Source organism: Schistocerca serialis, chromosome 1 (genome assembly GCF_023864345.2).
Source record: "Schistocerca serialis cubense isolate TAMUIC-IGC-003099 chromosome 1, iqSchSeri2.2, whole genome shotgun sequence".
Lineage (NCBI taxonomy): Eukaryota > Metazoa > Arthropoda > Insecta > Orthoptera > Acrididae > Schistocerca > Schistocerca serialis.
In genome coordinates this window covers 1,030,495,890-1,030,513,784 of record NC_064638.1, presented here as the reverse complement: position 1 = coordinate 1,030,513,784, position 17,895 = coordinate 1,030,495,890, and the positions used below count along the sequence as shown (strand labels likewise).

At 42.1% G+C, this 17,895-nt stretch overlaps 1 protein-coding gene across 1 annotated transcript in view; it reads right to left on the bottom strand.

Annotated features, from left to right (window-relative positions):
- Positions 1-2,050: 2,050 nt before the first annotated feature.
- Positions 2,051-17,895, bottom strand: part of LOC126413987 (uncharacterized) — a 38,184-nt gene continuing 22,339 nt past the window's right edge. Inside the window, exon 3 of the mRNA XM_050083310.1 lies at positions 2,051-2,265. Coding sequence (XP_049939267.1) covers positions 2,216-2,265 — 50 coding nt within the window. The 3' untranslated portion in view covers positions 2,051-2,215. The remainder of the gene's footprint in view (positions 2,266-17,895) is intronic.

Genomic DNA, 17,895 nt, shown 5'->3' with positions numbered 1-17,895 from the left:
AAATGTGTTAGTGATAATGAATGGCAAAACATTAGCCCACAGGAGCATGGTCGTGACCATTTTGTTTGAGGAACAAGCTTCCAGGGCCATTCACTTACACGGTTTGGGATTATTAAAACCTCATACAAACTGGAAAGATTATAGATCCCTGGCATACATCCACTCATACAGAATAATACACCAGTGTCACTAGAAAGCGACATTGTCCCTAGGATCTCAATGGAAATCGATTGTTGTGAAGAACTAGAGAAGAAGTAAGTATATCAATGGTACCATTAGAATTGCCATGAAGACATGTAACAACTAGGTTAGACGACCTAAGGGTGGCAGGTAAAAGATTGGAGGATATGGACCAGTTGATTGATGATCATCATCATCTTCTTCCAAGGATTAAATATCGTAATTACCTCTTCCGGTCTCTATCATCCATCCATCACTTACGAGGTCTACCTAGTTCTGTCTTTCCAGTCGGCCGATAAGCCATTATCTTTTTTGGCGATCAATTTTCGGTCATTCTCTCAAGATGATCCTTCCATTTCATTCTATTCTCTTCTGTCTTGCCATTAACTGAAAAGATTTTTAAATCTGATCTTATTGCTTCATTCCTTATTTTATCCATTTTATTACAGCCTCTTACATTTTATTACAGCCTCTTACATCTCTGTTGCTTATACACACGACTTTTTTTGTTACTGCCCATGATTCGGAAACGCATAAAAGTAGGTACAGCCATAAATTTATAGAATTTCATTTTTGTTTTTTTCTTGTTTCTCTTTCCAAAGTTTTTCCAGCTGTTTGACAGACAGCTTGATATTTATTAACCTTCCTCTCAATGTCTTAGTCACAGTTAAAACTAATGTCACACCTTCTTAACTGAAGTGGGATATTTGTTCAAAATTTTTCTCATTTGTTATTACTTTAGATCTGAGTGGATTCTTTGCTTTGAAAACCAGCTAACTAATAAAGAGTAAAAGGAAATGGAGCAGAAGAGAAGTTTCCAGAATGAGATTTACACTCTGCAGCAGAGTGTGAACTGATATGAAACTTCCTGGCATATTAAAACTGTGTGCCGGATCAAAACTCTAGCTCAGGACCTTTGCCTTCCAAGGGCAAGTGCTACACCATTTGAACTACCCAAGCACGACTCATGACCCGCCCTCACAGCTTTAAATCCGCCAGTACCTCGTCTCTGGCTGTGAGAACGGGGCGTGAGTCGTGCTTGGGTAGCTCAGATGGCAAAGGTCCCGGGTTCGAGTCTCGATCCGGCACACAGTTTTAATCTTCCAAGAAGTTTCAGAAGAGCGGTGTCCAGTTCTGTAACTACATATAGATGCTTAATCTTAACCATAGTATTAGTTATAGGTTGCTGTTCCTTGCATTTCTCGTGTTGTAAGTAAATATATAGGTTTGTTCCAGACCTTTTTGGCAGTAAAAGTTGTTGTCCGTCAATGTGTGTAATAGTACTGTAGTTAATACATCTGCGTCTACTCAGCTGAGAAGTGCAAATGATGTCATCTGTGAGAGCCACCCTCATGAAGAAAAAGATAAAATATACTTAAATAGTAGAAGGTATAAAAAATATATGGATATCATGTAACTAGATTATAAGAAACATCAAGTAAAAACTAATTTATTTGTAGATTTAAATGAATTAATGACACGCTGCATAAATGATCATGAACTCTTTGAAGAGGAAGGTGTCATGGCTGTCAAGGCCACAAATTTCCCCTCTGTGTTCCAAAATCATCTGTGCTAAGCATCCTAAGAGACCTCCTCTCTCTCACTGCGTTAAAGAGTGACTTAGTAGACATCGGCCAACATTTCGTCGACTTCCTGATTGCGACACACAGGCCATACCTTATGACCGAGCAGGTGATAGGACGTGTGCCCGAACTCGACGAGTATTAGTAAAAAGTGAATGAAGGAGGAACAATTATGTCGTAATTTTATAACACAGTTGTTGACCTCAGACAGCGTCATACAACACAGATAAATTTAAGTAACAATAAGTCACTTTCAGAATTTATTATTTTCATTTATTTGCGGTCAATCGAATGAAGCATCAAAATTACAGGCAGTTGATGTAAGACCGCACGCCTTCTTTATCCATCTCTTTCAATTCAATGAGTCCTGTCCATCGGTCTCATTGGCGCCTGCTTCTACAGTGCTGACGAGCAGACTGAACGTCACATGACGTCCTCACGGAGTCCCGCTGTCACACGGTCGGCAGAGAGTCGCAGGGCCCCCTGCGAAGCAGCTTCACGTCTGAAACACACACAGGCAGGTTTCAATTTCTAGAGCACTCCAGGTAGCTACTACTGTGGTTGATGTTGTTGTTGTTGTGGTCTTCAGTCCTGAGACTGGTTTGATGCAGCTCTCCATGCTACCCTATCCTGTGCAAGCTCCTTCATCTCCCAGTACCTACTGCAACCTACATCCTTCTGAATCTGCTTAGTGTATTCATCTCTTGGTCTCCCTCTACGATTTTTACCCTCTACGCTGCCCTCCAATGCTAAATTTGTGATCCCTTGATGCCTCAGGATATGTCCTACCAACCGATCCCTTCTTCTAGTCAAGTTGTGTCACAAACTTCTTGTGGTGTCACCGCCAGACACCACACTTGCTAGGTGGTAGCTTAAATCGGCCGCGGTCCATTTAGTACATGTCGGACCCGCGTGTCGCCACTGTGTGATCGCAGACCTAGCGCCACCACAAGGCAGGTCTCGAGATACGATAGAGCACTCGCCCCAGTTGTACGGACGACATTGCTAGCGACCATACGGACGAAGCCTTCCTCTCAATTGCCGAGAGACAGTTAGAATAGCCTTCTGCTAAGTCCATGGCTACGACCTAGCCAGGCGCCAATTGTAACAGTGCATGTATCATACGAGTCTCATTTGTATAGTCAAGAGAGATGTATCACAAGGAGTCATTAAATAAAGCAGCTACGTACTTTTCTTGCTACCATTCTATAGTTATCCTGTTACAGAATTCACGCCCATCTGCGTTAGATAGCGTGCCTATCGGCCCCCTCAAAATAACACTGTGTCGGCACTTCTGTCGACACATCACTTCTCTTCTCCCCAGTCCTATTCAATACCTCCTCATTAGTTACGTGATCTACCCACTTAATCTTCAACATTCTTCTGTAGCACCACATTTCGAAAGCTTCTATTCTCTTCTTGTCCAAAATATTTATTGTCCATGTTTCACTTCCATACATGGCTACACTCCATACAAATATTTTCAGAAACGACTTCCTGACACTTAAATCTATACTGTGGTTGATGCAGTAGTATATTTCACTTTCACAGTTGTGACTGTACGGGAAATTAATCGCTATTTTCTCTTTTGACAGTATATACAGATAATGAAATAGTTTCATGCAAAATTGGGGATAAATTCCATCTTATGAAACACACCGGTTGATTACATCTGTTTTATCCACACATGTTTCTGAATTTTCTGTTATCTTCAGAGGCTTTTACTTTTTATTCATTCTCATATGACACTATCATTTATCGCCTTTGATATTTTTATATCTGCCATGCATTCTAAAGCTTGTCATGATTTCCGATGCTGTAGACTTGCTTCCCTTGTTTCAGACATGTTAGAACACTTGCTTCTTCCGTTGTTGCTATTTATAACTTTTGCACACGCATTTCCTACATTTTATCATAAAAATAGAAACCATGATAAGCTGTAGAATCTATGATAAACATAAAAATACTAACGTAAATAACTGATAATGTCATGTGAGGAAGAATAATAAGTAAAACGCACTAAAGATAACACATTCAGTGCCGCAACATGTTTAGGTAAAGTGAAAGTAATCAAACGTTGTCTTGTATAAGACGTAATTTCTCTGCAATTTTTCTTAGCAAGCATGGGAAGTAAGAACACCTGCCACAGCTGAAAGAGTATTAAATTTTTATGTTATTTAATATTTCATTTAGCACTATTAAAAATTTGTATTTTTGTAATATTACGATTACATTTTGTAAATGAATGTTTAAAAGTTGGGTACTATTTGGTGTTAAGCTAGGATAATTATTCTCTGTAGGCGCAGTATGAAGTGCACATTATTCTGTGGCTGCAGGAAAGCTTTCGGAACTTCTGGTATGTTACTACAAACAACTTTTAATGTTTTTATATGTACCGTTGAAACCATAAGTCCTTTACAGCCTGTTATAAAAATAGGACTGGAGGCGAAACAAAGGGAGAAAATGACACGGACATGATACACGAGTAGCATTTATTAAAAGAATGGCGTTTTTCGTTACCACGGGATCACTTCCTCCTCCGAATTCCAAAATCGTGTAAAAAAAGTAAAATCAGAGCACTTAACAAAAAATCTGGGAGTTAATTTTCCCTTCGTGCTGTTCGAGAGTGGAGTGGTAGAGAAATAGTCTGAAAGCGTTGACTGGATCCTCTGCCAAATACTTACGCGTGAACTGCAGAGTAATCATGTAGAGGTAGATGTAGTAGTGTAAGCGTAGACATGACAAAATTAGCTTAAACAGTATGAATGACACAATAAAATTTTTAAATGCATAATCACCTATTGTGTGGCTCCTTTTTTTTTTTGTTGTTGTAGTTCTCATTGTCTATGTTGTGACGTAACAAGACAGCTACGCCACACTGAAGTAGCCGAAAGGCACGCGTAAACTTAAGCAGGCTAGATAGAGGTCTGAAACAGGATACTTATTAATGTTATAAAGAAAAGTATGTAGCTACTAGAACACTTAACTTTTTATATAGTCCTTTGGTTTACAACGTTCTTGGTGATACAAGTGAGACTCTATCTTGAGGTACATGCAATGTTACAAATGGCGCCTTGCTAGGTCGTAGCCATGGACTTAGCTGAAGGCTATTCTAACTGTCTGCTCGGCTAATGAGCAATGCATGCTAACTATCTGCTCGGCTAATGAGCGATGCTTCGTCCGTGTAGTCGCTAGCAATGTCGTCCGTACAACTGGGGCGAGTGCTCGTCCGTATCTCGAGACCTGCCTTGTGGTGGCGCTCGGTCTGCGATCACACAGTGGCGACACGCGGGTCCGACATGTACTAAATGGACCGCGGCCGATTTAAGCTACCACCTAGCAAGTGTGGTGTCTGGCGGTGACACCACAGTCTAATGTACTCGTAAGTGACATATGTAGCTACGAATGAATGATGAACTGATTACGTACCTGATGCTCATCACGAAAGTAGGTGGAAGCGTATAGACAACATCACCACAGTAAACAGCCACAGTTACATCCTTCGTTTACATTTTAACTTTTGGAAATGAGTAGGTTTTTAGGACAAACTTTGTATCTTCTCACGATCAGACAAATGTTCATAACAATTAGTGTGGGCTACGTCAAAATTATATACAGGCAGTGTGTATGAGAAGACCATCATTGGGTAAAAGCATTGATTGCAGTATTTTCACAATATTCTCTTGTTTCTGATTTATCAAAACATGGAAATGTTCATTAACTCAAAACTTCGATGTACTAGATTTTTAACAACTTATATTAACGTAGAAAAAGTACTTCCTGTCACCCGTAATATGTTTATTTTCCCCGCAAAATTTCATGTAATTTAATACTTTCTTGCATAATTTGCCTTGCCGCCTCATTTGCCGTATCAGCTTTTAGTGAACTGAAGCTTGAGAATATATGTCCATTGCAATGAGCTTTGCCATCGGCTTGGAATACTACCAACAAAGCATATGAATTAAAATTTCTCGGTGATTGACGTCGCAGAATAACTGGCGTTATCTTCATGGTGGATATCATTCCTTCCATGGATGCTGGTATGCCATTATTTTTTAATCCCTTCCAAATATTTCTGGATAATTGTAACATTTAATTTTCCCCCGCCATGCGCTGCGGCTAGCGGAGTTTATGTGTGAGTGTAGATGTATATGGACAGTGTCTCACAAAAAAAAGGCTAACGAGAAATTTGTGATCAAAAATTACATTATTGTTGCAAACATGACGGGAAAACTAATTGACAGCACTTCCACAGAACCACTTTACTTCGTTTACACCTCTGGAAAATAATTAGTAGTGTTACAATTCCATCGGAATGTGTTGTTACGTTCGCTGTCCAAAAAATCCTCCCAATGTGGTGATGTCCCAATTTACGATGGCCTTCAGAATCTCGAAAAATTGTCCGTCTTAATGCTTAATTTTAATATCAGCAATGAAGTAAGAAACGTGCGGGCTTTTCAAATACATTAAAATGAAATGGTATCAGTGGTGGTGGCCCTCAACTACGCACCCACAGACTTAGAGTTCAAATATTGTAAGTTCTGGCTGGTTTCGTTGTCTAGGGGCTGGGATACGTAGTTGTTGCATTACAAGCCAAATACTGCTGAATCTACAGTATACAATATGAATATACACATGAATCGAATGGTCGAAGGTTCCTATCACTCGGCAATTGCGAATGTAACGTAGAAATTTATAAATGAAAGATTGCAATTAAATAAAATCTGCAGGTACTATCTTAACGACTTTAAATGATGAGTATGATAGAAGTACTTTTGATAATGTGGTATATTTCTGCAAAACACTTATTGGTGTCGATGGTCAACCAATTAAATAAAATCTAAGTTGAATAACACAGAAACAATAGATCCCTACTCCACGTAATTAGTTATGAACAACAACATAGCCTGCGAGATATTCACTTCTAAACGCACACTACGTCTTCACTGTAGAAGCCATGGAAACCTCACAAGTGCACAAGTCGGCACTACGTAGTATTTCTATCTGCCGCAACCACGCGCAAACCGTGCCACACTCTCCAAAGTCTCTGCCGCGACTGTGCGTCTGTCGCGCCGTCGCGTCCAGCACTCCCCGTGTCCTGTACCATACCGCCCCCCGCACTGCTCTCTTCAGAACTCTCCTCCATTCACCTCGGTAGTCGCCTCCCTTAGTAACGAGCGCATTGATTGGCGATAGCCCTTCCGTTATGTCTCCAAGCCAATGCACACTCACAAACATTTTGAAACACATTCGAAATACTGGATTTACATTTAAATAACTTGAAATTAAATAAATATTCATATGGCTCAACCATAAACACGCTCTAACATGCATTATTAAATACATAAACAAATTAAATAAACATATATCAAAGGAGTGAACAAAAGGTAGGTCAGTAGCCTAATGTCTCTGTGCTTTCTGAAACACAGTAAATATTTGACCAAATTTCTTCATGAAGAGTATATATCGGATATAAACAAAGACATAAACGAATAAATATATTTATAAGCATGCTGCTACCGTTCTTTCGTGTAACATGGAGTAGTAATAGGCCACTTTGACCTCCAATAACGCATGTACTATTGAAGTTACATGCCTGTAATTCATACCAATTTAGGTTTACACTAATAGCTTTCAAAAGACATGTCGATCGGCGAAATCGGACGAATCGTTTAGACTTTGGAAATTCGTTGCTGTGTGCTGCTTGTATAATTTACTGTCAGATATTAAACTTTAAACTAATAAAGATATTGAAAATCTGATTTCACCATCAAAATCGTAGGGCAAATAATAGTAGTATACATGTTTCTTTTTGAGGTATCACGATTCATCTGGCTACTATTAATTTCTATAGGAACTGTGAAAAAAGACACAGAGTCAACATGGAATTCCCAGCCACGCGCTCGGACTGGACCCTTTTTGCTTCGGCCAACGTCAGGCACCACGTGATGGGCCTGCGGAGCGGCCCGTACAGCCACGCCAACTCCGAACTCGGGATATTTTCAGGGTGCCACAATTCGCCCGTTACCTCACAAACGTTAAGCTAGGTGTGTTCTTACTGCTAAACACCGCTTTCCATATTCGTGACATGTATGAATTGTTGTGCCTTCCAAGAATCTGATCATAAAAGCAAAGACTGCGACAAAATTATATTAAAAAGGGAAACTGTGGAATGATTCTTCAGAACAGCTTTGCGAGCTCGAGCCGTGGCATGTAAGTCCAACATACTAGGTCTAATTATCAGACTTGGTAGAATGAAGGAAAATTATTATTTATAAACACTTAAATCAAGTTCATTAGTCACTCCTTAACAACTATAAACAATAGTATAAGTTGATCGGCTTCAAACAGTATTCTCAAATGTCCCTGAAATGTCGCACATAAAGAGGCTCGGATAAAACATTACTAAGAACTATTGATTGAAAAAGATGAAAAACAGGAAAAAATTGCAACTTCAGAGAGAGAAAGGGACCATCTTGTGTTTCAAGGAGATGACACCACACCAGAGGCACTGAAACAGATGAACAACAAGAAAGTTGCAGGGCTGGTGATCTTAACATAGAACTCCTTCAAAAGGGATGATTAATGTCGCCACTAAGGCTCTTAACACCGCGCTCCGAAGAAGGAGGACGAAATATCTGTGAGAACCATACAGGAACAACCTTACTAAGTGCTTTTTACAAACTTTACCCAAGAATTATCCATAGCAGAGTGAGAAAGATAGTTGGCGCCCTCCTAATGGAAGAACAGAATCGTTTTACAAAGGGAGAATCTTGTAGTGACAATGTTGCTATTGCACGTCAGCCAGTCGAAAAACGAGGCGAATACAACCTACAGACTTACATTGTATTCATATGGAAAGGCATTCGAAGTGTAAACAGGAGCTGGAACATTATGAGAAAATGATGGTATCCTACACATTTAATACAAGTAGCAAAGAGTTTTATCAGTACACAGAAACTGCAATAAATGCTGGGAAACAGAAGACAGGACCAATAGAGATCAGAGGAGTGCGACAAGGGTGTAGCCTTTCACCTTCCATATTCAATATAGACACACGTGACACTGTTTCGTAGTAAACAAGATGTCAGATTAATACCACGACACATAAATACTGTGCTCTTTGTCGATGACTAAATAATTATTCAAAAAAGAGGACATGACCTCCAGTTTACAACGCATCACCTAAATCAAATTGGTAAGTACTGTAACGTAAAAATTTCAAGTAAAAATAACTGAAGAAATGGCCTCCAAGGGAAATTTCCAGTATGCTCCAAAACAGCACTAAGAAACCCATCAATAGAACAGGTGTTATTTTTTCAGCTGTTAGGCTACGTTATTAGCTATGAATATGAAAACGCCACTCATTAATTAGTTTCAAACGATATGTGGCACAAAACACAGAACACTGTGTGATAAGACAAGGGAGGATACAAAGCTAGAATTTTACGAATACAAAGCAATGGCTAATACAGTTCTAATACATGGGTGCAAATCATTTACATTAACTAAGATAGACAATAAAAGAATGCAATAGAATAAAAAGAAGATTTTAAGGGCAGTTGAAGAATGTAATCTCAGAGATCAATTAATACTGATCAAGATTATAGGAGACGAACAGAATAAGGATGCATAGAATGCAAAAACAGAATAAGGATGCATAGAATGGAAACAGTATATCAACAGACGTATTAGTTAAACAAGGTGACAAATTATAAACCAATACAAAATTTGGATGTGAAATTACTGAGGAAGAAATGGCTGCGGTGAAGGCAGAATAGGCTGTAAGCCCACTCCATGAAGAGAGAGGAAGAAGAAGAAGAAGAAGAAGAAAAATGGAATGAAATAATGGAAAAATAGAGGAAAACCAACATCAGAACAACACTCTCGATATAAATCACTAATATGGACTACGAACGTATGTTAATGAATGCCAGTTCATGATCACGCAATATTTCCTTATATTTAAAACACCTTAGCACAAATTTCTGAAGGAAAGGTATATGTCTCCAAGGCACTCTACAGTCACCAAAAAAATCTTCCTTTCCTCCCCAGTAATGACATTCACGTGTCTCATGACTGTCATATTTTTGCGGTCTTTCAAATATTTCCTAATTTTTCAGTTTAGTCATTAATTTTCTTTCATTTACAGGAGCATAGAGACTTTTGATGTGGTTGTTACTTGCGCATTACTGAGTTCCACTTAGCAGCTCACCCTTTTATCCACTGTCATATTCATAACACACTATTTTCTATAGATAGCAGATTATCTTTCCTCTCTCTCTTCCACATCTTACCTCGCTCTAGATGTTTTTCAATTTCCTCACAGCAGCCCATAGGTTGACTCTTATGACGTTCAGATTCGAGTCCACAGTCGTGGATTACGCTTTGGGGCACTCAACATATTTTATCTTTTGGTGCGATCGGCGAAAGTTCTATCTTATGGACAGTTTACATGGACAGTTTTTAGATGTATCACAGCACAAGTGTGTAATTCCTAATCAGATATTTTTTTGAGATTCTAAACACAAGGTTAGGAAGTAAAATTAAATATGCACATCGTAACTCCTTTGCTATATGAACATGACATTGTAATTTCAAGGCTGTTTCCAGTATAAGATGTGTTAGGAATTTTTTACGTGTTTCAAGACTTATTTGAACATGTGTAACAGTTTTAAAATAAAAGAGTTTCGCTTGGAGTTTCAAAATAGAAGTCCTACTGAACTACCAAAGAAGGAGCGGGTAGATATATGTGAAACGTATTGATCGGTCAGTTAGATATTATCATCCTCAGCAACAGCGGAAAAAGCTTTCAACAAAAGTGCTTTGCTGGTAATGAGTGTTGAAATAGAAAATATAAAGAAGTTTTAGAAATTCAATCAATGGAGCAATATAATTGTATGGAAGTGAAATCTAGACGAATTATAGGGGCAGAACAAGATCTGAATACATTAAACTGATTTTGTAAAGTAATGACTGTCATTAGTATCCAGTAAAGATGGAGGACATCATATCTGTCGACCAATAGAATCGCATTGAAAAACGCTGAAGACACATGAAACATTTTACTTTGTTAACTACTTCAAAGGAAAATGACATCAGTGGTATCTCCATCGACTAACCTTAGAATCAATATTTTACTTTCAGTACTTCAGGATAGTTAAGTAATCTTACGTCTAATTAGTTGAGCTGCGTTATTCAAAGTTTGGACCGACGTAAGAAACGTGGACACATCCGTGCCCCGTCTCTACGAGAATCAAATAAAAACTGCACATTATTGGGGGACAATTGATATGTTGAAGAACATCAGTAACACTATCTTTGGCAGTCAAAACTGTATACTGAAACGACTTTTCATAATGGCTTCCTAGGTACTTAACAGATTTCCGTTCCGTCTCTGACTAGTCGTTTGGTAGTCAGACTAAGCAATATGTGAACTTGTAATATTGGTAATTTTCGCCTCACAAACATTAGTACACGCTCAGTAGTAAACGTTCGATGGCCTGTAGCTATCAAACAATTGTAATGTAAAAGAAATGAACCGTCGCATAGCAGCGACAGAATCTATTATTCTTTATCTTTGCTGCTCCTGTGCGGCGGTTGTAAATCTCTGCGTACACGTATCGATTAATGATATAAAGAGAATTCTGCTGTTTCAAGACAAATGAGGCCTTGAGCGCTTCACCTTTTACTGTTTCTGTTCCATGAAAGGCGGACGCGGACTTGCTGCCTTCAGCAATTTGTGTTTTATAATTTGTGGAAAGTATTCTGTAAATGTGCTAATTGTCTTCTTAATCAGAGAACATATCTGTTTATGTAATTAATTACGAGTAGGGACCATCAAGAGGACATTAATCTCAAGTATTTCCTGTCGTGTGCAAAGCTTTTGTTAATACGCACCAGCTACTTTAACTGTAATATAAGAAGGTATGTTGCATTAAAAAACGTGTGTTATATATGAAGTGAGCTTATTTAGACAAATTATCCTTAATTGTCTCCATCTCCTCATTTCTTGAAAGTTTATCTCCAGAACTTACGATCATGCTGATGGACCGAACGCAGCATTGAGGCAGGAGGAACATAATCGTTTTCCTATCATTTCTGAATCAATCCGTTTTAATTGTGTAGTATTGTGTAGTAATGTTTTGTCCGCCCCGGTAGCTGAAGGGCACCGGCACGGTAGCTCAGCGTGTTCGGCCAGAGGGCCGGTTGGCCTCAGTAATAAAAAACTGAGTGGAAGGATCAACAAACGAACTTGAATGGATGTCATGTGACGTCCGCAACGGCCAAACACAACGATCAACAACAACAAAATGGTCAGCGTGACGGATTGTCAATCCTCTGTGCCCGGGTTCGATTCCCGGCAGAATCGGGGAATTTTCTCCGCCCAGGGACTGAGTGTTGTGCTGTCCTCATCATCGTCCTATCATCCTCATCGACTGCAGGTCGCCGAAGTGGCGTCAAATTGAAAGACCGGCACCCGGCGGACGGTCTGCCCGACGGGGGGCTCTAGCCATACGATTAAAAAATAAAAGTATTGTTTTTCTTTTAAAGTCAGTAAATCTTTTGGTCCCTTATTGTCGATGTGGGTATGACTGCATCGCGGTCATGAAAACGCGCGGAAATGATAATGTTGCTTCCTACCAATCTCAAATAAATTAATCTGCTGCTCTATGTCCAAGGAATGTCAGGTATTTAAAAAATATTTATCAGTTGAAATAATCATTACAGTGACTTGTTACGATAATACAATACAATCAATCTCATTATATCTTCAACACTATATTTTTTGTAACACTGCAAGCTACACTTCAGATTACGCTGCGGGATGACATTGTCACGGAATTGATTGGAAGGTCAATGACTTTCAGTTCTTTTTCTTACTGTAAACCATTTCATTCCTCAGCTGTCTCATCTTAGTTCATTACATGTCAGCTGCCCTTTGCAACTTACTTAACTTAGTTTCCTCTTAGCTATGCTGCGAAATATGTTCGCTGGATGACCATTGCTTACTCTTAGTTTGTAAACGGTATTACCACTTTTAATTAACCAAGACACAGGGCCTCAAAACCGTAACTGAATTATTGTTGAATGTGTTCGAATGTTATTGGAAAATGGTCCCATGACGTTTCCTTCGGTTAATTACGAGTAATAACAACGGGCATTGAAATAAATGGTTGTAGCTCAGTCATAATTTGCATTAAGGAGTACCTTTTTTAATTTCCTGATGGTGACTAGTTTCGGACACCTAAGCCCATTTTCAAACCATCCGTGTAGTGTGACAAAACAGGCGAAAGCCTATGTATAAAAATTGCCCCGGTACTATGGTCGATTCAACAACTGCAAATGGGTCGCGTAGGACAGACATTGCATTGGATGTATTTCTTATGTGATCTGCTTACTGTTGTTGAACCGACCACAGTGCCGATTTGATTGTCTCTTCCGGGGCAGTTTTTGTACGTAGGCCTGTATTGTCACACGATACGGATGGTTTTAAAATGGACATAGATGTGCGAAACTAATCACCATCAAGAAATAAAAAAGGTTCTTCTAAATGCAGCTTATGACGGAACCACCACCATTTACTTCAATCATAAAACAATTTGCGGCCCTATTTTTTACCTGGAGCATGCTGGAAGTTCGTAAACATGAATTGTGCTGAAAGGATCACGATGATTTCTCCTTAAATTGTTGAAAAACCGTTTCCTGGGATGCTCTACACTTGTCCATATATTCAAATTCTTGAACAACCGCTATCAGTGCTGTCTTACCAGCCTTCACTTGGCTCACTTATCGGTCTTCATTCGGCTGACTCAAATTTTCAAATGTGTGTAAATTCCTAAGAAAATGAAATGGCTCTGAGCACTATGGGACTCAACTGCTGAGGTCATAAGTCCCCTAGAACTTAGAACTACTCAAACCTAACTAACCTAAGGACATCACACACAGCCATGCCCGAGGCAGGATTCGAACCTGCGACCGTAGCGGTAGCGCGGTGCCAGACTGTAGCGCCAGAACCGCTCGGCCACCAGCGGCCGGCTAAATTCCTAAGAGACCAAACTGTTAAGGTCATCGATACCTAGGCTTACACCCTACTTAAACTAACTTAATGCTAAGAACACACACACCCATGCCCGAGGGAGGACTCGAACCTCCGGCGGGAGGGGCCTTCGGCCGACTCATCGGTCGCTGTTGTGGATTTTCTTGTCATTTTCTTAAGATGCGATCAGTACATTGTCTCCTCCTACGCATATCTCGCTAAAAGATCATGAATGTAAAATTAGGATTCAGGGTCAATTGGAGGCTTACTGACAGTCGTTCTCTTCTCGGATCAATCGCAACTGGACCTGGAGAGGGGGAAAGTGACAGTAGTACACAAGTAATCTCTGCTGCTCACCATAATGTGGCTTCTGGAACATAAGTGCACATCTGTACGACACTTAAAAAGGAACCACACTGTTTGTGATTCATTGGAGATGCATCTTACTATTAGATGCAGATCGGTAGGTGGACAAGAAGGTGGGCCATGTGGGGGTGAGAGTTTTATGTGCATGATGTTAATCTTGTGCCAGGATCGATATAGGAGTTTTGGTGTGGATATTCTGAGGATTGAGTTTTAGGAGTTTGGAGATGAGAGTACGAGAAAACGATGAGGGTACGAGTAATCCACAAAGAGGATGGGACTCGTAGGGACAGTAGATGGTAATAAGAATACAATTTTGCACATATTGCAGGATTAGGTTTCTTGACTAGATGAGGAATATGTGTGTATTTGGGTTTAGGGTGTGTAAGATGTTGAGTGTGGCAGCCACATATGTTCAGTAACGAGTGAAGATATCATAGGACATTGCTGCTCAAGTTTGAAGAATGACTCTGACTTCCACAGGTGTTCTAGGGAATTTTGAGAAATAAGGGACATATTTCCCTGTAAAGGGAGCATGTGACTGGAGGTAATCATAAGCTGACGGCGGGACTGGGAGCTCCCTGCCGCCGTTGGATAAGCAGCTGCAGCAGCAAGTCGTATACTCCTAGCTCACTCAGTTGTTACATAGTTTAATTCTTAACTTCTTTGCGTGTTTTTGGTACTTGCATTGTTTAATTCATAAATTTCGGGCGTATTATAGTATTTGAGAGTTGTAACATCGCATTTTAGTACCTGAATAGTGTAAATTCGCGTAGTCGTTTGTCTTCTGTTTTTGTTTTGAACGGCCAGTGTCGGTTGGTCACAGTCAGTGTGCTCCCTGCCGCCGTTGGATAAGCAGCTGCAGCAGCAAGTCGTATACTCCTAGCTCACTCATTTGTTACATAGTTTAATTCTTAATTTCTTTGCGTGTTTTTGGTACTTGCATTGTTTAATTCATAAATTTCGGGCGTATTATAGTATTTGAGTGTTGTAGCATCGCGTTTTAGTACCTGAATAGTGTAAAATCGCGTAGTCTCCATCCGCCGCCGAGCAGTGTCAGCAGTGCGCAAGTAGCAGCATTAATGCATTTACTAGGCAATCTTGTATTTTAATAACAGTTTAAATTTTGTCGATTTGTTTGCGCTCTCTGTAGATTAGTTCAGACGTTCTTTGCAAAACAGTTTTTAGCATGGATAGGGATTGCAACTGCTGTGTTCGGATGCAGGCTGAGTTGGCATCCCTTCGCTCCCAGCTTCAGGCAGTGTTGGCTTCGGTCACACAGCTTGAGGCTGTTGCCAATGGGCATCACTGTGGGGGTCCGGATGGGGGTTTGTCGGCGACGGCCAGCTCGTCCCACGCATCCCCCGATCGGACTACGACTGTGGTTGCCCGGGATACTGCCCGCATTGAGGCTGATCCCTCACCTGTGGTAGAGTGGGAGGTCGTCTCAAGGTGTGGCAGGGGGCGAAAGACATTCCGGAGGGCTGAACGGAAGGCCTCTCCAGTTTGTCTGACGAACCGGTTTCAGGCTCTGTCTCAGGCTGATACTGATCTTCGGCCTGACATGGCTGCTTGCCCTGTTCCAGAGGTTGCCCCTCAGTCTGTAAGATCCGGGCGGTCGCAGAGGTTGGGCTTACTGGTAGTTGGGAGCTCCAACGTCATGCGCGTAATGGGGCCCCTTAGGGAAATGGCAGCAAGAGAGGGGAAGAAAACCAATGTGCACTCCGTGTGCATACCGGGGGGAGTCATTCCAGATGTGGAAAGTGTCCTTCCGGATGCCATGAAGGGTACAGGGTGCACCCATCTGCAGGTGGTCGCTCATGTCGGCACCAATGATGTGTGTCGCTATGGATCAGAGGAAATCCTCTCTGGCTTCCGGCGGCTATCTGATTTGGTGAAGACTGCCAGTCTCGCTAGCGGGATGAAAGCAGAGCTCACCATCTGCAGCATCGTCGACAGGACTGACTGCGGACCTTTGGTACAGAGCCGAGTGGAGGGTCTGAATCAGAGGCTGAGACGGTTCTGCGACCGTGTGGGCTGCAGATTCCTCGACTTGCGCCATAGGGTGGTGGGGTTTTGGGTTCCACTGGATAGGTCAGGAGTCCACTACACGCAACAAGCGGCTACACGGGTAGCAGGGGTTGTGTGGCGTGGTCTGGGCGGTTTTTTAGGTTAGATGGCCTTGGGCAAGTACAGAAAGGGCAACAGCCTCAACGGGTGCGAGGCAAAGTCAGGACATGCGGGGACCAAGCAGCAATCGGTATTGTAATTGTCAACTGTGGAAGCTGCGTTGGTAAAGTACCAGAACTTCAAGCGCTGATAGAAAGCACCGAAGCTGAAATCGTTATAGGTACAGAAAGCTGGCTTAAGCCAGAGATAAATTCTGCCGAAATTTTTACAAAGGTACAGACGGTGTTTAGAAAGGATAGATTGCATGCAACCGGTGGTGGAGTGTTCGTAGCTGTTAGTAGTAGTTTATCCTGTAGTGAAGTAGAAGTGGATAGTTCCTGTGAATTATTATGGGTGGAGGTTACACTCAACAACCGAGCTAGGTTAATACACTCCTGGAAATGGAAAAAAGAACACATTGACACCGGTGTGTCAGACCCACCACACTTGCTCCTGACACTGCGAGAGGGCTGTACAAGCAATGATCACACGCACGGCACAGCGGACACACCAGGAACCGCGGCGTTGGCCGTCGAATGGCGCTAGCTGCGCAGCATTTGTGCACCGCCGCCGTCAGTGTCAGCCAGTTTGCCGTGGCATACGGAGCTCCATCGCAGTCTTTAACACTGGTAGCATGCCGCGACAGCGTGGACGTGAACCGTATGTGCAGTTGACGGACTTTGAGCGAGGGCGTATAGTGGGCATGCGGGAGGCCGGGTGGACGTACCGCCGAATTGCTCAACACGTGGGGCGTGAGGTCTCCACAGTACATCGATGTTGTCGCCAGTGGTCGGCGGAAGGAGCACGTGCCCGTCGACCTGGGACCGGACCGCAGCGACGCACGGATGCACGCCAAGACCGTAGGATCCTACGCAGTGCCGTAGGGGACCGCACCGCCACTTCCCAGCAAATTAGGGACACTGTTGCTCCTGGGGTATCGGCGAGGACCATTCGCAACCGTCTCCATGAAGCTGGGCTACGGTCCGGCACACCGTTAGGCCGTCTTCCGCTCACGCCCCAACATCGTGCAGCCCGCCTCCAGTGGTGTCGCGACAGGCGTGATCGGAGGGACGAATGGAGACGTGTCGTCTTCAGCGATGAGAGTCGCTTCTGCCTTGGTGCCAATGATGTTCGTATGCGTGTTTGGCGCCGTGCAGGTGAGCGCCACAATCAGGACTGCATACGACCGAGGCACACAGGGCCAACACCCGGCATCATGGTGTGGGGAGCGATCTCCTACACTGGCCGTACACCACTGGTGATCGTCGAGGGGACACTGAATAGTGCACGGTACATCCAAACCGTCATCGAACCCATCGTTCTACCATTCCTAGACCGGCAAGGGAACTTGCTGTTCCAACAGGACAATGCACGTCCGCATGTATCCCGTGCCACCCAACGTGCTCTAGAAGGTGTAAGTCAACTACCCTGGCCAGCAAGATCTCCGGATCTGTCCCCCATTGAGCATGTTTGCGACTGGATGAAGCGTCGTCTCACGCGGTCTGCACGTCCAGCACGAACGCTGGTCCAACTGAGGCGCCAGGTGGAAATGGCATGGCA